The sequence below is a fragment of the Schistocerca gregaria genome, chromosome 6 (genome assembly GCF_023897955.1).
Source record: "Schistocerca gregaria isolate iqSchGreg1 chromosome 6, iqSchGreg1.2, whole genome shotgun sequence".
NCBI lineage: Eukaryota > Metazoa > Arthropoda > Insecta > Orthoptera > Acrididae > Schistocerca > Schistocerca gregaria.
In genome coordinates, this window is record NC_064925.1 from 39,787,587 (window position 1) to 39,810,699 (window position 23,113).

Below are 23,113 nucleotides of genomic sequence, written 5' to 3' on the forward strand. Positions count from 1 at the left end.
CTGTTCTCATATTACCAACAAATCAATGTTATATTTTTGCACTGAATTTGATCAGTTATTGTTTGGTTGATAAATGATGGATTATATTAATTATGCAATTTCTCTTATCACTCTATTTTTTTCTTTTTAAATTCATGTTGATTCCTCATATCAGTTCTTTGTCAACGCTACATAGTATATTTGTCTGTGCATACATACACACATATTTAAAAACAGTAGACTCGTAGTCACTTGCAATACCATTAGAAATAATATATGTATATTACCCTGGCTTTTCTTGCTTATATTAATGACAAATTCAAAAGAAGATACCTTTTGGTGGCACTACTTAGAGAGGGACATTTGTTGCATTTCTCAAGACTTCTTAAGCATCACCCGTTAGTTGAAGTTGCTGTGTGTGTGTGTGTGTGTGTGTGTGTGTGTGTGTGTGTGTGTGTGTGTGTGTGCGCGTGCGTGCGTGCGTGCGTGTGTGCGCGCATGCGTGAGCGCGTGCACGCATGTGTGTGCACACGTGCGCAAACCAGTTTTACATTGCCTGTTTAGCGGACTTCTACCCAAATAAAACTCTTAACTTTATCTTACTTGTTAAACAATGGAAAAATCCAGAATGGAAAGTAATATGAAAAGGATAGATTGCTGCTCACCACATAGTGGAGATGTTGACTAGTAGACAGACACAACAAAATGACTCCTAAAGAAGTAAGCTTTCAGCCAAAAGGCCTTCTTCTGAAGTTGAAACACACACACACACACACACACACACACACACACACACACACAAGGCTACATTGTGCCAGTGCTGCAACTCAGGCTTCAATTCAGGATCCACATAGTCTGCTGGTGTATTTTAGCTATGGATGTGCTTTATACTAGTTAACTCCGAAGGATATCCTCAGAAATGTCAGCAAAATTTTCAGTCTTGTTTATATGCCTTTAGACTGCTCAACAGCTTGACTACGTGCTGAACGCTTCTCTTTACCCCTGTGATTACTTTTATTCCATGTAGGTCTCCATGTTCCCTTGTTTTTAAAGTTGATCTGTTATTGTTTCTGAATTTGATCTGTTATTGTTTCTGAATTTGATCTGTTATTGTTTGGCCGATAAATGATGAACTCTATTAATTATGTAATTTCTCTTGTCACTCTCTTTTTAATTCATGTTGATTCCTCATATCAGTTCTTTGTCAATGTTACATACTATATTTGGTTTGTGCAGACTTGTGACAGTGCAATTTTGCCAGAGGCAGCAAAGGACTTGGAAGAGCAGTTGAATGGAAGAAAGATGGTTATAAGATTAACATTACCAAAAGTAAAACAAGAATACTGAAATACAGTCAAATTAACTCAGTTAAATTACATAAAGAAAGTGACACTAAAAGTAGTAGACAAGTTTCTCTATTTGAGCATCAAAATAACTTGTGATGACTTAAGTAGAGAAGATATGAAAAACAAAAAGACAATAACAAGAAAATCATTTTTGAAAAAGAGCAATTTGTTAGCATTGAATATAAAGTTAAATGTTAGGAAGCTGTATTCGGAAGGTATTTGTGTGGAGTGTAGCCTTCTACTTAAGTGAAACATGGACTACAAAGGGTTTATGCAAGAAGAAAACACTTGTTTTTGAGATATGGTGCTGCATAAGAATATTGAAAACTAGATGGGTAGATTGAATAACTGATGATGAGGTAGTTGATAAAATTGGAGAAAAAAGATATTTATGGTTCACTGTGACTAAAAGAAGGGGCTGGTTGAAAGGACACATTCAGGGGTATAAAGAAATCATCAATTTGGAAATGGAGGGGAGTGAGGAGGAAAAAAATGATAGGAGAAGACCAAGGCTTGAATGCAGTAAGGTAGTTCAAGCAGATGTATGTTGCAATAGTTATTCGGAGATGAGTAGGCTTGCACACAGGATAGAGTAGCAGTGGGGTAGCTGCATTAAACAAGTCTTCATATTGAAGACTACATGAATAAGACTAAAAGCAGCAGCAGCAGCAACAACAGCAACAGCAAATGAAAAACATGTTGTGTATAGTCATGGGAACCTGGATTCGTATATGTTGATAAGGCCGTTGGCCAATTGTGTAGTAATTCTGTGACACTTAATACATGAATTTTATTTTAAATACAGTATATTGAAATTATTCAGATTTTTGCTGTTGAACTAGATTAGATTAGTTTTCATTCCATAGATCCGTGTTGAGGAGGTCCTCGTGGATGTGGAACATGTCACCTTTTTTATTTTTTTTTTATTTTTTTAAGCTGAAATAACAATACTAATAGTATAAATATATACAACACATCATTTGTTTCTATTAAAAAATTTGTCAATGGAGTAGAAGGAGTTGGCTACTAGTAAGTCTTTCAGGCTCCTTTTAAACTGATCTCTATTTGTAACTAAATTTTTTATGTTTGCTGGCAAATTATTGAAGATGAGTGTTCCTGAGTAGTGGACCCCATTTTGAACTAAAGTAAGTGCTTTTAAGTCCTTGTGCAGATCATTTTTGTTCCTGGTATTGTATGTATGAACTGAGCTGTTTGTTGGAAAAAGAGATATATTATTTAGGACAAATTTCATTAAGGAGTAAATATACTGAGAGTCAGTAGTTAGTATACCCAGTTCTTTGAAGAGGTTTCTACAAGATGTCCCTGAATTTACTCCACAAATAATATGTATTACACGCTTTTGGACTCTGAAAACTTTTGTTTGACTTGAAGAGTATAAAAAGATTTATGGAAATTGAAAGAGACAAGAGTGTGGGCACCAATATAAGTGAAAAGGTCAACAGAAGTATCATTGAGTTTAAATATGCTGCAGAAAGGCTAAAATAAATAATTCAGCAGACATCATACCAGAATTTAATTTAGACCCTTTTCTGGAAAGCAAGAGTTAAAGTATTGCAATACTCTTTTATTCAGAGAGATGAGGAATTTGAACCAACCATGTTGAGACTCTTGGCTGTGCAGTATATCAGGAGTTTTATATCAGTCACTATTGTTTCTTCATTTTTTCTTGTTGTATATGTATGTCATAATTTGATGCAACATAGCAAACTGCTGAATAAGATTTTTTAAAATTATACACGATGATTTTTTTTTTCAGCGTGTACAAACTCTTGGGACTGATCGATGAGAGGATATAGAACAAAAAAGGTCTAATCATCTTATGTCTGAAAATACATGGCTTCCATGCTAGAGACCATTTATTCACTCATACTTTGTTACAGAGATTGCAGTCTAATATGTGCTGTGCCATGCAGCCACATTTACAGCATACATGGTTTCCTTCTAGAGGGTGGCAGAGTTTGTCATACTTCATGCCCTAGCATCCTCTAATGCCATAGTAACTGGTAATGTTGTGTCCAATTCACTTCTCTTTCTGGCTCACATTCTAGTGGGTGTGACGCAGCATTTTACACAATGGTTTTGTATTTGAATTGAGAGCTTGCCTACATGGTGTTTACTTATGGAAAGGCAAATGGCAACAGGCGGCGGGGAGCAAGGTTGTATCAGGAGACCTATCCCTGCCAACTACAACCACAGCACTGTTTGCAACAGTGTTTTACCATTTGGCTGAGACAGCTTTGTTTCAGGAAGTAGAAAATCATGAACATACCTAAAATGTTCAGATACCAGATTTGGAGGAAAACGTGATTAAAACTGTGGAAGGTGACCACCATGTCAGTACCAGGCAGTTGGCCTGCCAGTACAGGGTAAGCCAGATGACCGTGTGGAACATTCTCCACTACAATTGTTACTACTGTTATCACTTAAAGTGTGTGCAGGGCTTACTAGTGACAGACTTTCCACATCGGGAACAGTTTTGTCACTGGTTTCTACACCAGGCAACCATGATTCCAGGATTTTTCTCCTCCATCCTATTCACAGATGAGGCCACCTTTATACAGTGTGGTATCTACAGTTTTCGTAACAGTCATCTGTGGGATAGTTTGTAAAACTCCCATGCTATGGTGACAGCAAATCATCGGTATCAGTGCAGCCGGAATTTGTGGGCCGGGATAATTGGCTACCATATTTTGGGATGAGTCTGCCTTCCATGTCCCCTAACAGGTCAGAACTATTGGCATTTCGTGCAGGTGACTTTGCCTTCACTACTGAAAGATGTGCCATTGATGATTCAAAGGGTTATGTGGCTGCTACATGATGGTGCTCATTTCACCATTAACATCCAGACACATCTCAGCCTTGTGTTTCCTGGTAGATAGATCAGATGGGGGGCTTCAGTTGTTCCGCAGTCAGTGTATCTCAGATTGTGTGATTTCTGGTTATTGGGCCATTTCAAAAGTATTTTATATTCAGAGCCCATTCCAGGTGTGGAGACACAGGAGCAGCATATTCATGGTGCCTTTGACGCTGTTTGGATGCAGCCTGGTCAATGTGAAAGTGTGATACACAACATCCTGCGGCACATACACAAATGTAGTGAGGCACATTGAAACCATTTTCAACAAATACTGCAACAATGGCTGCTTGGTACAGTGCTTATTACCCCACAGTCTCTTTAACATTTCCGGACATAAGTTCATTAGACCTTTTTTGTTCCATATCCTTTCATCGATCAGTCCCTAGAGTTTGTACACAGTAGATAAAATCAACCTGTATGTTTCAGCCTTGGGTTACTGAGGCTGACATTGAAATATATAATTAAAAAAATTCCTCTTGAGGAAACTACTGTGTTCTCATAAGGCATTCTCCCTAGTCTTTGTATGCTGGATGAGTGACAGATACTTTGTGATGCTGCTAAAACTTTTCTTTTTTAAGTAATAACTGAAAAGGATCCTTTATGTGACTCTGATTTTATCTGCCTATAATGACACAATTGAATTACACATGTGCTGTTAAACAGGTCTCACAAGAGTAAATTAACAGTTTGCAGGTTGGCCAATATGTAACGGTTAATGGTGATGTCGTGTCACATCTCAACATCTCTTCTACTCATACAAACGACGGAGGCCTCTACAAGTGCATTGCATCTTCCAAAGTGGGATCTGTTGAACATTCAAACAGGTTAAACATTTATGGACTTCCTTTTATCCGTCCAATGGAGAAGAAAGCTATTGTTGCAGGGGAAACACTAATAGTCACCTGCCCAGTTGCAGGATACCCTATCGAGTCAATTGTGTGGGAAAGAGGTTTGTATCAGATTTAAGCAAATTGCATCCATCTTTAATATAAGGTGTTGAATATGTATTGTCATTCCACAAGATTATTATTAATGAAGAATATAGTAGTTAAAAATCTTTGTGAGTAGTAACAAGTTACATTACAAATTGCTACAAAATTAACGTTGATAAAAGTAAAGCTCATTTGTATGGTAGAGAAAATAAATGTGACATACTTAAGTATAACAGGTTCGTTTATTAATTGGAGAATGACGTATTGACCGCTGAAGCTTTTTTAAAAGAAAAAATGACACATTGGTATCTACTCTGTACATCAGACATATGTTCTGAAACTATGTACATTACGAGATGAATAAAACACATTACAACACACATTTCACATTTCTACAGAGATGACATAAAGACTGATGATCAAATCACATCTAAACAACTAATAGAAAGAACATGTTAGCACTAGAATGATGACAGTCTCAAAGTGACATGGCGGATTAGTTTTGGGAAGATAAGAATGAGAAGAAGACTAAATTTAACTTATAGTCCTCTGTGCTCTTCAAAGGGCCAAATGAAATAATAATGCTATTTCAGGGACGAACTTGAATCTCCTGCTCTCTATAGTCTACAACCAGTAATCACAAAATGGGAAGCTTCCATTATTAATGCACTAACTCGGGTGGTAACTCAGATGAGGAATCCATAGTTATGTCTTGCAATGCATTAGGACCTTTGTTGAAATGCCTTCTTTGTTTAAGTTTAAAAGGAAATATTATTAGGGAGCTTTAAACAGCATTCATGCCAACTTTAAAGTAATAGCTCTTTTTCTAGCACAAGTACACACCTACACACACTCAACCACACAGACAACAAAATGCACACTCCCATGATCACAGCAACAATTTCTAATGGTTTTGGCGACAAGAGAAGCGGTGCAAAACTGGATTGCGAACTTCACACTTCTCTTACTACAGTTGACTTACTTGAAACTTTTAGCAAATCCTCTTCAAGCATACAAACTCTTGCAAGTCAACATTAACCATTAGATACTATTAAATATAATTGCAGTGTGGTGGATTTAATAACCACCAGAAATTCAAAAACAGGTCTTGCTTCTAGCAAGTCTAACACCAATATTAAGTAAGAGTCTTTAGACAAATCATGTTTCAATTGTCTATAACAATTACAATTATTCAACCACCAATGAATAACACATAGTTACTCCTTGTACCCTCCATACAGGTCCTACGGCGCGAGTGGCAAACACTTGTCGACATTGCTCGTCTGATGCAGCTCCTGTCCTTCCAGGACCAGCGTCCATCCTGCACACACAGACATGTGTTGCACAGTAAATAGGGTCTCTCTCTCTCTCTCTCTCTCTCTCTCTCTCTCTCTCTCTCTCTCTCACTTATCTTTAAAATATTGCGTGTTCGAGGTGGCAGAAGGTTGAGTGCTTCCAGAATTTACGTGTAAATTCTCGAATCACTACATATCCCCCTCCTTAGATCGAACACATGATATTTTATACATAATTACTATGTACATTAATAACACATAAGATAACACTTCATTTTTCAACAATACATCTTTTTCTATTAATAATAGCAAATACTCCTGTTCTTATTGCTTGGTCATTCCTTTTTTCCATTCTCCTACAATTATAAAACGTGAAACTTTCATTCGATGTTGGAGTTAGCTCTTTCAAGATCTAAAACTTGAGAGGACCATAATTTTTGTTTTCTGCTCTTTTTCCAATAGTAAATTCCAGGCATCATGGACCCTTGAATATTTCATCCTTTATTCTAATTCTCTGTACTACCTCTTTAGTATGTAATGACCTCGTTACTTATAGTAGTCTGTAATGTCTGGGAAAAATAAAAGTGTTCCTATTGACACTCAGAAAACATAATAATGCTAGTGAAATATAGAATTCAAACTTACCAGAATAATTCCTACAAAATGTGTGACTTCTAACACGATACTGTCCTTTTCCCCTCGGAACAGTGTCTATACCTTACATGTTGGTTGACCCTATGAGTGTCTCCTTTCAGTTTGGTAGGTATGCCCCCTTTAAATTCCTATTCTGCTATGGTACAGGTCAATCCTCTTCTTGTGCCCCTGTCCGCAGGTCAGCCTTTCTTAGGTCTGCCTATCTGCCCTTTATGTCCAGTAAATGCTGGGTGCACCCTCCTTATCCTTTATGAGTGGGCCTCTAGGTTCATTACCCAAGTATACATCTTTACTTACACTGTAATTAATTATCCTCTGGTGAAATTACAAAATCTATTTCACACTTCTTTTAGTATCCTAGAGTCCTCCTCTACTTTTCAACTTTTTTACTTTTGGTATATGCTCTACCTCTATACACTATTCATACAAAATGTGTTTACTTGGGTTACGAGAGTCCCAGTGTCCTGCAAGTCGTCAGAATACTTGTCAGGCTGACCTTCCTTAACAATTATCACAAACCCTTCTTCTCTGGTTTATGCTCTCCTTAATTACTCATAATTCCTACTAAGATATACTCGATGTTAAATTAGCGTAGATCTTCTATACTTATGCACATAGGCATATATATATATATATATATATATATATATATATATATATATATATATATATATATATATGTGTGTGTGTGTGTGTGTGTGTGTGTGTGTGTGTGTGTGTGTGTGTGTAAAACCATCAGAATAAACAACAATGTGTGCATATTTCATCATGCACACACCTCTTCCCCAACAATATTTGACAGGTATTACATAATTTCAATCTCTCCTTTCTTTGTTCGCATCTTTGTGTTCGTTGTGTGTATGCTTAAGTATGTCTGTGTATCCTGATTCTTCAGCCTACGTATATGAAATAAGTTGAAGGTTATTGGAAACCATGGAAAATAAGGAGGACTTTAGCGATAGAACTATATGAATATGTAAAGAGGGAAAGACAGACAGGTACTCAAATGAGAAGTAAGAAAGGAAAAAGTAGAAATGGTTGCTAAGATCGAAGAGGAGAAAGACAATAGCCCCAAAGACAGGAAACCCTTCCCCCCCTCCTTCCCCAGGATACCTACATTGCTGGCACTCGAGTGAGAAGCCGGAGGAGGTATTTTGTTAAATTGTCTCCTACAGAATGGACATTCTCACCATCACCCTTGAGATCCCCGAAGAAAAATCTTAGCAACACCTATGGAATGGCAAATGGTGAAGAATCAGTCACACTTGTCTGCGAGGGTCACTTGGAAGGTGTGGTGTATGTGCTTTGTTCACACTGATTTGCCTATTGGTGTAAATTGTGCTTTAATCTTCATTTCCCACCCCTTCCAAAACTAATACAAACCCTTCCCTTTACATCACATTTCCAGTCATAATGAACCTGAGAAAACCCTCACCCTCCAATTCAAGTTGCTTATTTTCACCGTCACTGTTGACCTGACTCTTCTTGTGCTGCTCTGTCGGCTGTTTTGGGACCCATCTTGTGCATAGTTTCCAGTATCACAGTGCCTTTGTGAGTCTCTCATATGAGAGAGTTCTGGAGAATTGTGAAAATGTTCCAGAAATTTCATCAACTGTCAATTGGCAGTCTTCATGAATAGTTCCCTTGATTTTTTCACCAACTCATCAGTCATATTGGAAGGTCTTCCTCTCCTCTGTTTGTCATGAACATTTGCTCTGCCTCCAGTAAACTTGCTGCACCATTCGAATACACTTGTTCTGTTCACAAAACCTTCACTGTAAACTCTTTTGATTCACAAAAAAATGTTGGTAGGTGTTATTCCATGCACGAGTAGAAAGTGGATAAACAGCACTCTTCAAACTTGGAGGGATGTCTTACCAACATCTTTCACACAATTGGACACTACATTGTGAGTTTATGTACTACTGTATTCCTGCAATGTTCACTCTGGTCAAGGGATTCCCTGTCTACCACTTAGTGTTGCCAATAAAAAAAATAAAGAGAGAGAGAGAGAGAGAGAACCAGCCACAGACCACAATACACTTACTTTCTGAGAATGCCTCTCAATATTTTCAGGTAAATTCCTAGTTGCTCATTTAAAATTTCTAATAATTATATCTGTGCGCAAAACTGTTTTTGATGTTTAGTTTTGTGGAGGGCATAATGATGGCTGTACATATTTGTTACTAGCTTATATCAACATCACTTAGTTTCAGGGGTATATCGTGCTGTTAAAGTGAGAAACAGCCTTAAAAATCATCAGTACCTTATGGTTGCAGGTGGCATGGAAACTACTGCATTGAAGACTCAGAAAAGGGTGCACTTTCTTTTCAAAGACTGGGGGGGGGGGGGGGGGCTGTAAATTGTTCCTTCTTTTGGACCACTGTAGCCAGTATCAAAATGATTAACAATAGAATTGAGAATGTCAGTGCCTTAACTGCCAAAACTTATGTCGATATAGTAGAAGATGGGAATTGTGTGTCTGGGAAGCAAGAGTGCACAACACTGCTGAAGGAAGGAAGATTTTAATTAAAGACTTGCACAGGGATTTATGTTTGCTCAGCAGTAGGCCTACCCATCTTTTGATATGAAACATGTTTGTAGCATTGAGGAAGACAGTTCGTAAGTTTGTTAACTCATTAGTTTGTGGAAGCAAATGTAAACCACGTAAAAAAAGAAGAAGAAGAAGAAACTGGAAGAATTTGAAATGTCATATTATTGAAACATGTTGAAACGTAAGTGGGAAGAGAAAGTTGAAAATGAAGCTGTTTCAGAAATGACAGGAAATGAACGAAGTGAATCAAATATCCTTACCAGAAGAAGTGGCATGGTACATATGTCAAGGCATGACTGAATAGCCAACGTGCTGTTGGGAGAACTTGTGGAGGACAAAGATAATCAGAACAGACAAATACAAGAGTTGTGAAATTTGTGGTCAGGGGAACTGTGTAACATTTCTCACCGGTGATGGATAAATTGGTGCAAGATGATGGACTGGTGGATGTTTCATCACATCAGGAGGCAGATGGACACTAAATGGAGAAGAAAAGGATTGTGAAGTGTGTTATTCCTGAGCAACCTCTGTTGAATATGCTTTACTACTAACTGATCAAATATCACTGTAAATGTACAGTAATTGTTACCACTGAAAAGTTCCTCAGACCTCAGTTTACCTTAATATACAGTGGGATGGAGATGGTTGGACAGAGGAAAGTTGAAGTTTTATTGGTTTAAGTTTAGCATTAAGTGTGTCTGTGCTCTTGGAATTTGAAGATTGTTCTAAAACATTACCATATTTACCTGATGATAAGACGATCCTGAATATAAGATGACCCTACTATTTTTAAGAAGTTCCTTGAGAAATATTTATTTTTGTAATATATTCAGATTAAACAAAACTACAAACTTTTCTCTGCTAAACAGTTAACATAAACCTATTCTACACTTATGTCATATATTGGTTCTCTACATTTTGATAGTACAAGGAGAAATAAAATAAACAAAAAGAAACGGTTTATATTAATATTTATCTTCACTGCCTCTTTTGTTTACTTGGACTGTCGTCTGTTGTGTCACTATTGTTCATCATCATTGTCATCCTAACAGGTAAGCTGTGAAACTTGTTGCGGTTCCTGCAGTTGTGATTCTGGTGGAACCAGAGAGCACAGTTATGCGGCCCCCCCCCCCTCCCCCCGCAAGCCTTTTTTTTCCTCCCTCTCTTCCCTGGATACATAGAGAATTCCATTCCTATACTGGCGTGAGAATGTTACATATCGTCTGCCCGCTGCTCTCTTATTGGCTGTGTAGATTCAACAGTTGTTCCTGTCATATCTCACAGTGAGCGTCAACAACATTGCTGCATGAAACACAGATGTACACCACAGGCCCAAATCTAGACTTTTAGCATATCCCACAGAAATGTATGCTGTTGTTGAGAATTATCCAGTTTGAAAGTCAATTTGATTCTGAATGCAAATGGGTTCAGGCAAACTGCAGTTAAAACAATGGAGATGTTCATAATAAGCCAAAGTATGCAGTATACATTCCGTTGATAGTAATATTTTCCAGGGAGCAGGTCATATGTAACAGCAGCAACTAATACATAAATAAAAGAGTGCGATCATGATTTAGTGCAATTCTCAAACATGCAGTGTAGCTACATCTGTTAGTATTATCTCCAAAACAGGTCTTTCTGCTATAATTTATTCTTGCGCTAACAATTGCGGCCAGTCTAATGTCATTTATTTTGTTTTTTAGACATTTAATTCTGGATTAATGTGCTTTCTTGTTTCAACTGAATGCTATCAGGTTTTTTTGTGGTATTCTAATATGTGAACAGCAACTGAATTTCTCTTTTTTCAACCCAAGTAGCAAATAATTACAGTTTCTCATAAACAAGTAAAATATTGACTTAGGTTCAGAATTAAATAATGGTTTTTTATTTTTTCTATTTTTAAGGAAAGATTTTTACCTATGAATGATAGGTGTAGAAACAATACTTGCATTCAGACTGACTCAAGATTTTTCAATAGGCCGAAGCACTTGATGCAGTACGTGCGAATGGATGTGTGTGTGTGTGTGTGTGCGAGTGTACACCTGTCCTTTTTTTCCCCTAAGGGAAGTCTTTCCGCTCCCGGGATTGGAATGACTCCTTACCCTCTCCCTTAAAACCCACAATATTTCATCTTTCCTTTTCCTTCCCTCTTTCCTGATGAAGCAGCCGCCGGTTGCGAAAGCTCAAATTCTGTGTGTGTGTTTGTGTGTTTTATTTATTGTGCCTATCTACCGGCACTTTCCTGCTTGGTAAGTCTTGGAATCTTTGTTTTTAATATATTTTTCCCATGTGGAAGTTTCTTTCTATTTTATTTAAACAATGTAAAGATGTTGACCTCGGCAGCAATTGCTTAATCTGCGAATATAAGACAAGCCTGTATTTTTCAAATGATGAATCTCTGAAAAAACCGTGTTTTATTGTCGGGTAAGTATGGTATTCTTATAACAATGCATAAAACAGGTGCCATGATAGTATCCAAGAAACAAAATAAGTTTAACACTTTCAGTCAAGGTGCAGTTTCATGACTGTTGAAATTATGTGTTTGTATTAGTTATTATACTTGTATTACTTATTTATGCAATATATATCCGTGTTGCAGACGGAAGAGTTCTTCCAATAAACAGGAAACAAAAAGTTTTTCCTAATGGTACTCTGATAATTGAAAATGTTGAACGGCTGTCTGACCAAGCAACTTACACATGCGTAGCTCGCAATTCTCAAGGTTACAGTGCAAGAGGAACACTGGAAGTGCAAGTAATGGGTAAGTGACTGTCTGTCGCTCAGTTTGAAGACCACCCCAATGCTTGAATTTATGTTAAAAAAGAAGTGATCTAGTGAGTTCAGCTATGTTGGGCACTGAATATTGAGATTAAATGAGATTGCCAAAGGAGATACTGACACACAAATATAAACATTTCGATAGGCCACAGTTGTTACATTTATTACAGTTTAAGGCTGAAAGAAGAGATTGCACTTGTGTTTATTTTATTCCACATTTGTAAACAACATATTCAAACACTATGACAAAAATGCGCACAGTAAAGTTTACATAGCTCAGTTCACCAAAGAATTTACAGCGGTAGTGCTGCCAACTACACTTTATTACTTAATTAAATACAAACTAACATAACTGCAACACTTTTCCTTATTTAATTAAGAAAAAAGGAGGAAATGAAAACACAAACATATCAACATAAAAGACCCAGTTTTTGACATAAAACTAACAGTCTTGGTTTTACCATGGACTTTGTCAGTATATCTGCTAACTGATCCTCAGTTGAAATGTGCTGAATGCCAGACTCTCCTTCCAACACTTTCTCTGCAGTGAAAAAATATTTTATCTTTATATGTTTTGTCTGATGATGGAATTTAGGATTTTGTGTGAGTTTCACTGTTGCCTGATTATCTGTTTAACAGCTTCTGTTGCAACTACCAACTAACCTTCTGTTCTAGATGTGGCAGTCATTGCTGCATCACTGTAGTGATCACTACACAAATTTGGATGATATATTATGCCTAGGTCACATGTACCTGCTACATAGCGGAGTACCGCTTCAACCTCACTATATCTTCTGTTGATGCTGAGTCCAGGGTTTGAAACAGGAAGCTCTCTCTATAAGCTACAGGTACACCGGTGCTCAAGTCCAAGGAAATATGATGCTGGTTTCACAGTGATGTTGAGTTCAGCCTTCAATTCGTTAACAAACTTCTTGGCATCCTGCTTATCACTTGCTGTAACTATCTCATCATCAACATAAAGGGCGACAAACACTTTCTTGTCACGTCCTTCTCTGACTTGTCTTGAAACCTGCAGACAAAAGAAATGCTCCAAAACATTTACACCAACATCTCAGGGCTTGCTTAAATCCATAAAGACTTTAATTTGCAAAATTTTGTATAGTTATCTTGGAACACAATCATTTATCTCTTCTTCTAAAATAATTCACTGAAAGGTCCACAGACATCAGCCGACATTGTTTCACCTGGCTTGGTTGTCTTCTCTCTCTGACCGAATGGTAAACAATGTGACAAACTGCCTATTTGGCTTCTGTCTCGGGTTCTTCAGTTGATGTTCATCTAATGATTTTTCGGATGTTTCGCCAGCACGAGTGGCTGGCATTGTCAAAGCTTCACCCTCCATTGCTGGTGGTGAACTGGAGCCGAGCTCGCGGGCGCAGACTTTAAGTACCTGGCGCGCCAACGTCCAAGGGCTTCTCTGTGGTCATTTCCGGTGTGGTTCTCCTCTTGCTACCTGTGACAGTCGTTCGCTGCAGTACGGGAAGCCAGGATCTGTTTACCTTAAGGTTTTCCTCTTTCTTGTTGAAACTGTTCGCATGTTTTTGTATTTCTACAGCTGCTCTGAACAAGCGCGTGTGATAGTCATTAGATGAACGTCGGCTGAAGAACCCGAGACAGAAGCCAATAGGCAGTTTGTCAACAAGTGGCCATGAAAGCCTTAACAATTTGGTAAACAATGTGCTTTGTCATAAATGCAAGGCTCACAAAATGCGTTTTCCAAGTGAACATTTATGCCTAATTCCCATTCTAATTTAACTCTGACATGGTGTTTATCCTGCTGTCCCCCATCTATCATGATACAGCTGCAATAAAGTCTTTTCTGCAGCATTTATCACAGCAATTTCTTTGGGAAAATTTGGTTTAATGTCTAATATGTTCCATATGACTCCCACATTCCATGTAACACTACTTTGTCATCAATTTTAAGCCAATACTCCCTTGTTGATTACTTAAATTCACTATGATATTTCTGTCATGAACAGCCAACATTGAAAACGAGATTCTAAGTAGTTTTGGAGCATACCACACATCCAGCAACATAATATCCTGACCATCAGTCAGTGACTATAACTTAATATTGCCTTTTCCCACTGCCATTAGGATTTCTTTTCCAGCTGCTTTTATGCCACATCAGGTATCAAATTTTAAGAAGTCTGTGAAGTACTTTGAAGAGTTGGTTACATGCCTTGTAGCTCCATTGTCCACCCACCATGTTGCTGAATTTTCTTCATCTGAATAGGCTTCTTCACATACACACATCAACACAACACTACCTGCTGAACAATCTATTTCTATTTTTCTTTGATTTTCCATCAGAAATCCACTTTTTGCTGCCTTCACACAGTGGGCCTCTTGTCTACAGTAATTGCAAGTGTCACCTCTTCTTGCTGATTCTTAACAAATTTTCCTTTGCCATCTTGCTTTTGTTTGCTTACATTTACCATTAATGCTTCCTTTGGTGTTTTGTCACCATCGGCATTCTTCATGACATTTCTTTCAAACATACATAACTGTATTGTTAATTCGTTAAATGTTCTCTTCGCATCCTGCATTAACAACATACAACTTGGTTGAAAGTTTTCAAGTTCACATGGTAAAATACGCAAGGTCTTGCAAACTAGCATTAAGCCTGGTAAAATACTTTCATTTTTAGCGTTAAGCCCACTGTTTAATTCATTCCACAGACTTTTCAGTTTTGCTATGTGATTAGACACATCTTCACCTGGTAACCTGGTAAAAGAGAAAAAGTCAGTGCAGATTTTGAACAACTGATCCTTGGCTGAATCTGTTTTAAGGCATCACTTTTATCACTGACAGTTTCTTTCTCCATGACTATTTGATACATTTCATCACTAATATCAATAGTTATCATGCACTTTGCATAACTATGTGCCTTTTAATACAATCCAGACTGTTCTTTGTGGTTTTTAACTTCTATGTCTCTTGTGCCATCTTCCAGTGATTTGGGCTTCACTAATTTCTTATCAATGGCATCCTTGCACCTTTGTTGTAGTCCAGCAAGTCTCTTATTTTTCCTTTCCAAATTGGTCAGTCTACTACCCCAGTTAGTGCTTTAATATTTTTTGACATATCCATTTCTGTAGACCTTTATCTCAGAGTACATTGTGTGGCCTAAAAGTTACTTCTGAATGCAGATCTTTTAACCTAAAACTCAGCTGTCTACATTTCTAATCTCAAAACTCAGCTGTCTGTACTTTACTCAACACTCAGTTGATGAAACTTTAGCCTCCAATTCTTGACTACTGTATTTGCTGGTGGGAGAAAAATCACTTGTTTTAACACTTACTTCCACTAACACATTCAGAGGAAGGTTTCACAACACAGTTTTCACTCAAAGCACACATTGTCATATTTTCACTGATATTTTGTAACTGTTTCAAGTCATTAATTAACTTGAGGCCCTTAGACAAAACTGAGCCCATAACTTGTTACATTTATAATATTTTAGGCTGAAAGAAGCGACCCCTTGTCTGTATTTTATGTTTTATTTCATTTTTGTAAACAACATATTCAAACACTTAAGAGACAATGACACACAGCAAAGTTTACATTTCTCAGTTCACCAAAGAGTCTACAACAGTAGTGCTCTCAACCTCACTTTTGACACTTAATTAAATACAAACAAAGATAACTGCAAAAACAGTCACAAGAGGTTAAGAAAGGCAAGGAACAAAATTAGAAGCATGGAGTTTTGCTTATTAATACACATAAATCCAAGCAGTGGACTTGCAGATATAAATATTCTAGTGTCTTGTGATGTATTCATCTGTTTTGAGAAAGTGTGACCTTGTGGATCTAGCCCGCCCAGCCATTTTAAATGTTAATTCAAATTGATTTAATGTTGATATTTTCCATTTTTCTTTTTTATATTCATACATATAGTGTGAGACTGAGTAAACCTAAACAAAGTAAAAAATAGTCCTTTTTAATAATCCAGGTCCATGTTTACATATTTCTGATTTATTTATTGATCCATTTTCATCTACAGCTGCACAATGTGCAATTATTTTATGTGTGACAATTGTACTTATGAAACAAACTAAGTGATGGTAAAAGATTGCTGCACAGACAAAATATCTTTAAATGCAAGACAGTAGTTTTGCTTATTGATAACATTAGAATTTGTTCATTTCTGTGGGTCAAATAGGTTCATTTCCCATTTTGTAAATATACTGATTGCTATTTCATTACAGAAGCAAAAAGAAGAATCCATCAGAGAAACATAATTTAAAACAGCTTTTTTTGCATGAACAATCTGATGAATATCACAAATAATCTTACCCTCCCCTTTTTACTTCTGCAATTTCCCTAATTTGAGTCAGGTGTGTCAATCTTCACGAGTAGACATTTTTTAGAACTTTCTGTTCTCATTATTTTCTATTATTCATAAAATAATAGTAAGTTATAATCACTTACTGTCTTGCTTTCAAGATAGAAGCATTGGACATGTCTCATAGCAATCATTTCCCATTTCTGTTATTAATTTTTAAACAGGTGTAATGCAAGTTGCAAAATTTTAGTTATTAATTTTTTGTTGTACTTCAGAGGGTCTTATAAATTCTGGACTGTTGGAAAATTGTTCTGTTTGTTTATGAAATTATTTCCACTTGTTCTTTCACTTCAGTTTCGGAAGTTGGCTGAATAATATGTTTGAAAGAATATATTAGTTTCATTTGTGCCTTACATTTCAGACAGTTTCAGTGGTATAAACATGAATGTGACTTTTTTATGTTTGAAGCTTCTGTTGAATATCATCAAACAGCTATTGCAAATACTCTGTAAATCAATTTGAAAATATAAGCAAAAAGGTAAGCTACATATGCAATAGAGTTAAGTGGCTTTTATCTCATTTCTCGTTTTAAAATTGTGTGTTATTGTTGAGTATTTACTTCAGCTTGTGTTTCATGTTTCCAATATCAGAAATTTTGACAGGTTGAATAAGATGATGTCATCAGCATTATACAGACATCATATTACTATGAAGGTGTTAAATGTATGTTATACTAGAAAGATAACCTAGATGTTCATGAAATTGCCATGTTTTGAGTTGCTTTGTATCGAACTTGGCAACCCTACTGTCCTTGATTTGGGTAAAGTTTTTGGTATGTATTGTTCAGTTTAATTACATGAGGAATGTAATGACATAACGTCCTAATCATATTATACTGAAGTGCTAGATTTGTGTAATCCACTTGTCAGTTATCATTTATGAGGCTTAAAATTAAGATGCAATTCTACATTTATAATATTTTGTCTTCTGAATTCCAGAAAAAAATGTTCAATATTCTGCAAGAATTGGAATGTCAGTTTTAAATGAAAAGTTTTTTGTAAATGCAGGGTGGTCCAAAAAGAATGTATGAATTTGAAATTAGTGTAATTAGGTTTATTTTGATCACATATGAAATGTTTGTACACCTATACAATGGGTAAGTTACCCAATTTAAGAATTTCGTTTTTTTTCCTTTTTTTTTTCTTTAAAGATGACATTGGAAAGATGGTGTCCTTCTTCATGTACACACATTAAATGTCTTTCTTATAGCTCTGCATAGCTTTTGTGAGATTGTTCTGTGAAACAGCAGCAATTTCCTCACATATTGCAACCTCCAGATTGCTGAGAGAATAAGGATCGTGTCAACAGACTTTGGATATCAAATGGCCCCCTTAGGAGAAGTCACAAACCGACATATCTGGCAAGCTTGCAGGTCATGGAGATTGCTGAAATGTGAGATCAAGTGCTGAGGAAACATTTCTCGAACAACTACCATGGATGCATTAGCTGTCTGGGCTATTTCTCCATCCTGTTGGAAGCACATTTCCTAACATTGTTGATCCCCAAAGCCTCAAGTTGTGGCCGCAAAAAGTTGCACAGCATCGCAACATAACATTCAGAATTTTACACTAGCACCACCTTCTTCGAAAAAAATAATGTCCAGCAATCGCCACCTTTGAAACTGCACATCACAGGGTCACTATATACTGTACAGTGGTTTATGATGCAATTCTTTTGTGTTGCATACTGCCCATCAGCAACAGTTGCTTATTTACAAAACCATCCAATTGAAAGGGAGCTTCATTGCTCATCTTTACATCATCAGTAGCAAGGACATCAATCACTTTCTTACAAAACAAGTCTCTGTTTGTCAAAATCACATTCATGAAGCTTCTGTACAATCATAATTTTATAAGGATGGAATTGTAACTCACAGTTCAGGATGCACTGTAGTGAGTGGTGATACATTCTCAAACTAGGAGCATGCCATCTAGTGGAGCAGCGAGGACCTTGGAGAACAGATCCTGTTGCTCTGTCCACATTTTCAGGAGTCCACACCATATGAGGGTAATGAGTCAACTTTTTCTTCATAACTGATTTAGTTGTGCAAAAGGAATTAACCTGACAAAGTATAGTGTTACGATTAGATATCGAACCAATATGCTCAACATGTTTATGGAATAGCTGTCAGTAACATAGCCATTACTTTTGAAATAATGTTCAGTAGTGGAAACATGATACTGACCAATTGTCTGTGCTATTGTTACTGAAACTAGATGTTCTAACTGACAGAATAACAGTGCTCCACTTCTACTACTTGTATCAAATTCCTGTGTTCATTTTGCACCACTTTTTGTGTGTCATATCTGGAATGGTTTCTTCTTCTTCCTCAAGCATTTGTGCTTATACAGGTCGTTCATGTAAGGTAGAAGAATTTCTAGAATACATCACTGTCTGAAATATTAATGTGATGTGGATCTTACTAACTTTTACAGTAAAATTTCATAATAGACTCAGAAGAACATTTTTCTCACCCAAAACTTTATGTCCTTACCTTTATATAACTTTATATTTGCAAGAAATTTTATTTACAGAGCTATCATTTCACTGTGTGTCTGTTTTTATATTATATACCTAAGTCTCACTTAACCCACTAACACTTTGGCCGTAGACTAGTTGTCAGAGAAGTAATTAACACATATCGTGAAAGCACATACACAGGTTAAGTTCTAATAGACATGTGCAACATTTTTGTCATACACCTCTGTTCTTACAAAAAGCAGTTCATTGTTGCAGCAAAATTACAAAGGATCCTTATGTTTGAAACCATTACAGATGTGGTCCATCTTTCAATAATGCATTTTTGTTTGAAATAAGTTGCTACCTTGTCTTTTAGAGTAGAAGGCTACTGTCCTGGAATATCTTTTGAAATTTCAAAAAGCATTTTGTTTCTGGGAAAGAGAAACAGGCCCCTTACTGGTCAGTGGAAATATAGGGCTGCCCTGTTACATTATTAATTGTTTAGATTAATGTCACAAAAAAGGACTAATTTATGAATTTAACAATGTATATTTAAATAGCACTGTGATTGGTACTGGTTATATTTTCGTACACAAAATTTGGTCAGTTTAATAATTTTAGCAGTTACCATAAATGGATTTTTGTATGTGTTCCTTAGTTCCTCCTCACATCATACCATTTTCGTTTGAGGGGGAAGCAAATTCTGGTGATAATGTCCAGCTCACCTGTCACGTATCAAAAGGCGATCACCCTCTGCATCTTTCATGGAATTTTCACGGGCTTGAGCTGTCCTCTCATATGGGCATAATGACAACGAAGATAGGGGACAGTATCTCTGTGCTCGTGATAGCCTCTGTGATGGCCGCTCATAGTGGAAACTACACCTGCACAGCTCGAAATGCTGCTGGTGTTGCAAATTACTCAGCAACGTTGCATGTGAATGGTATGGCCTGCAGGAGTTTATTGAGGGTGTCATTTATTTTACCAAATTGATGACAGTAAGAATCTGTGACTGATAATGTAAATCCCAACTAACTGTCACTTCCATACCTATTAGTCCTTGATACACTCTCAGTGTGATACCCACCAGGTTACAGTTCGCTCACACTGCATATTGTCTTTTTCTTTCCTTTTTTTCGATAAATGAGATTAGATGTCATTCCCAGCAGTCTATAATAGCTACTGAGTAATTGAATATCTTAGTGTGATGATGTGCTAAGGGATTACCATAATACATGTAATGACCAAGAAACATTTATAGGTAAATGACACATCTTTTCAAACCTATAACCAAATTTAAACTTGACATTGTGTCTTCTGTTAATTCATTATTGTATAAAGCCAATTGTAAGTTTCTTAAATGTGATGTCTTATCTCTACAACTAAATAACATACTTTAAATATCAGCCAGACAAATGCTACACTATTTATTTTTGAAGTACATTCTGTAGCATTTTTTCACAAGCTGGATCATGCTGTTACTCATGGCATGCTTCATTCAGTTTCTGTACCATGTGGAAATATATTTCACATTCACAATGCCACATGTGACTAGGTCAGCAAGTGAAGAAAATGAAACATAGCCAATATTTCAAAGTACTTTACTAGTTGCAAATATGGATCATACAGATAAAGAAAAATTAGTCATTATTTCTTTCATTTTTCCGTATGTTGTAGAAAATTCACAGTTGCGACTCATTATGATGTCAAAACTTGAACAGATTTTGAACAATTAATATTGAGATTAAGTTTTTTTTGACATGTTTATTATTGTTTTAGGCCTGTTTCTACATTTAAGAAAATGGTTTTTCATGTGAAACAAAAATAGTATTGATATTTTGAAATAGCTATTTTCATTATTGTCATTCAGTCAAGCCATCAGTAACACCATTCTCCTTTGGCAACGCACCTTTGAACCATGGCATTGTCACACAACTTCAGTGCATTGCAACCTATGGAGACCTCCCCATTAGCATCACTTGGCAATATCCTAGCAAAGAAATTTCAAGTGATGATGGAGTGTCAATTATGAAGCTGTCTGAGAGGATAAGTGTACTCATGATTCAAGCTCTGGATGCCAGACATGCTGGAAATTATACTTGTACTGCCTCAAATGCAGCTGGCAGTGATTCGTACACTGCATCTTTAACAGTAAATGGTTTGTCTCTATTGCTTTGTCACCAGTTGTTGTCTATTTATCTGACTTATAGTGCTTTTCATTCAGAATTCTTCTGTTTGCCACATTAATTGAATACTTACAGCCCACTGTTACTATCAGGTGCATGTGTGAATAGTGTCATTTCTAGAAAACAAATGCTTCCTAACACTGAAAAATCACTTCTTTATAAAAATTCTTCAGAAGACTATTGGTGTTGAGTATGTCATTGAGGAGCATTTTACATAGTCTTGTTACATTTAAGTTGAACTGTGTGCGATAGTATGTAATATGTGTTTCTTTACTTTTTAATATTAATTCACTCATCTGTACAAATTTCTGTTTCAATGCTTCAGTTCCTCCAACAATAGCTCCATTTTCTTTTGGTGACCTTCCTCTCAATGCTGGGATCTTTGCCAACCTGCAGTGTATTGTCACTTCTGGTGATCTTCCTGTGACAATGCACTGGACTTACCCTGGTGATGATCTTCATCCAGATGAGTCAGGGGTTTCAACAATGAAGGTTGCTGACAGGGTCAGCTTGCTAACCATAACTGTTCTGAAAGCACATCACCAAGGCAACTACACTTGTGTAGCTGAGAATGTTGCTGGGGTTGCTGTATATGCCACTCCTCTGTTTATCAATGGTTTGTTACTAACTTCAAGCCACTATAGTTTTTTTGAAGGAGCAAACATCAAACACCTGGAAGTTGCATGCTGTAACTTTGACTGTTTCATATTTCCTTTTGAGATACAGTTCAACGTAATGAAAATAATTTGCTTGATAGTGCCCTATTTTGTTAAAATTGCCGAGGATGATTGTAATGGAGTTCATTCTTTGTGTTGCAAGCTCAAGACACTCTACTTCAACAGAGAATAAATAAATGATGCTAATATCCTACTATGGAAGTTTCCTTCAGTCTGAGTTTCCTTTTCCATTCTTTCTTTTTCAATTTTTATTTCTTAGTTTATATCATATTTCATGTGGAGAAACATGAGTGCTAGTCTGTTTACACAAATAATTATTTGTGCACAAGATGTGACAGTCGTAATTATTTGTGCACTAGAAGTGACAGTCGTTAGTAAGCATATAAACAAGAAGTAACCAACTGAAATAGTGGTAGCTAAAGATTATTTGTTTTTGGTAAACATTTCACTGATACATGTACAACTTGCCAAACTTGCCATGTCTCATCTTGGTACCTGAAATGTAAAGTCATCATGTGGGATCTTCAACATGAAGAATAACATGAAGGAAAGCTTCTGTATGTTCCTTAACTCCTTTTGTACTGGCCAGAGATTCTAGAATTGCAAACTCCTTTCTTATTGAAAGTTTTATGTACCATGTCAACACTTTGAATATTTTTTCTACACAGATTAATGAAAAATGGAAAGATGTGTAGAAGGAACATGATTAATTTTGCTTCATTGTTTAGGAAGTGAAAGCATGCTACTACGGTCCGTTGTTATATATATATATATATATATGTTAAGACATCTTAACACATCATTACTAAATGAAGTGTTCAAATTAGATGTCTAAAATAATATACATTGTATATAGAAATCAACAAATCTAGAGCAATAAGTAATATCGGAATAGTAGGAAAGCTGACAGCAATGTAGAATACAACTTAAGTGGCAAGTTTGTATAATAAAAACTATCAGAAAACAGTATTGTTAATGTCATTTTGTTAACAAATAAACATT

General features: G+C 36.4%; 1 protein-coding gene across 24 annotated transcripts in view; it reads left to right on the forward strand.

The window, feature by feature from the left end:
* The window catches only part of LOC126278103 (Down syndrome cell adhesion molecule-like protein Dscam2), an 810,453-nt gene that overhangs the window by 501,096 nt on the left and 286,244 nt on the right, over positions 1-23,113 (forward strand). For 22 of the 24 annotated variants that reach the window (XM_049977979.1, XM_049977968.1, XM_049977977.1 and 19 more), the window contains exons 11-12: positions 4,890-5,152; positions 12,238-12,399. In XM_049977979.1, coding sequence (XP_049833936.1) covers positions 4,890-5,152; positions 12,238-12,399 — 425 coding nt within the window. Of the gene's footprint in view, positions 1-4,889; positions 5,153-12,237; positions 12,400-19,906; positions 20,192-21,118; positions 21,407-23,113 lie in introns of all 24 variants that reach the window. The other 2 variants (XM_049977972.1, XM_049977973.1) reach the window with 2 other exon arrangements.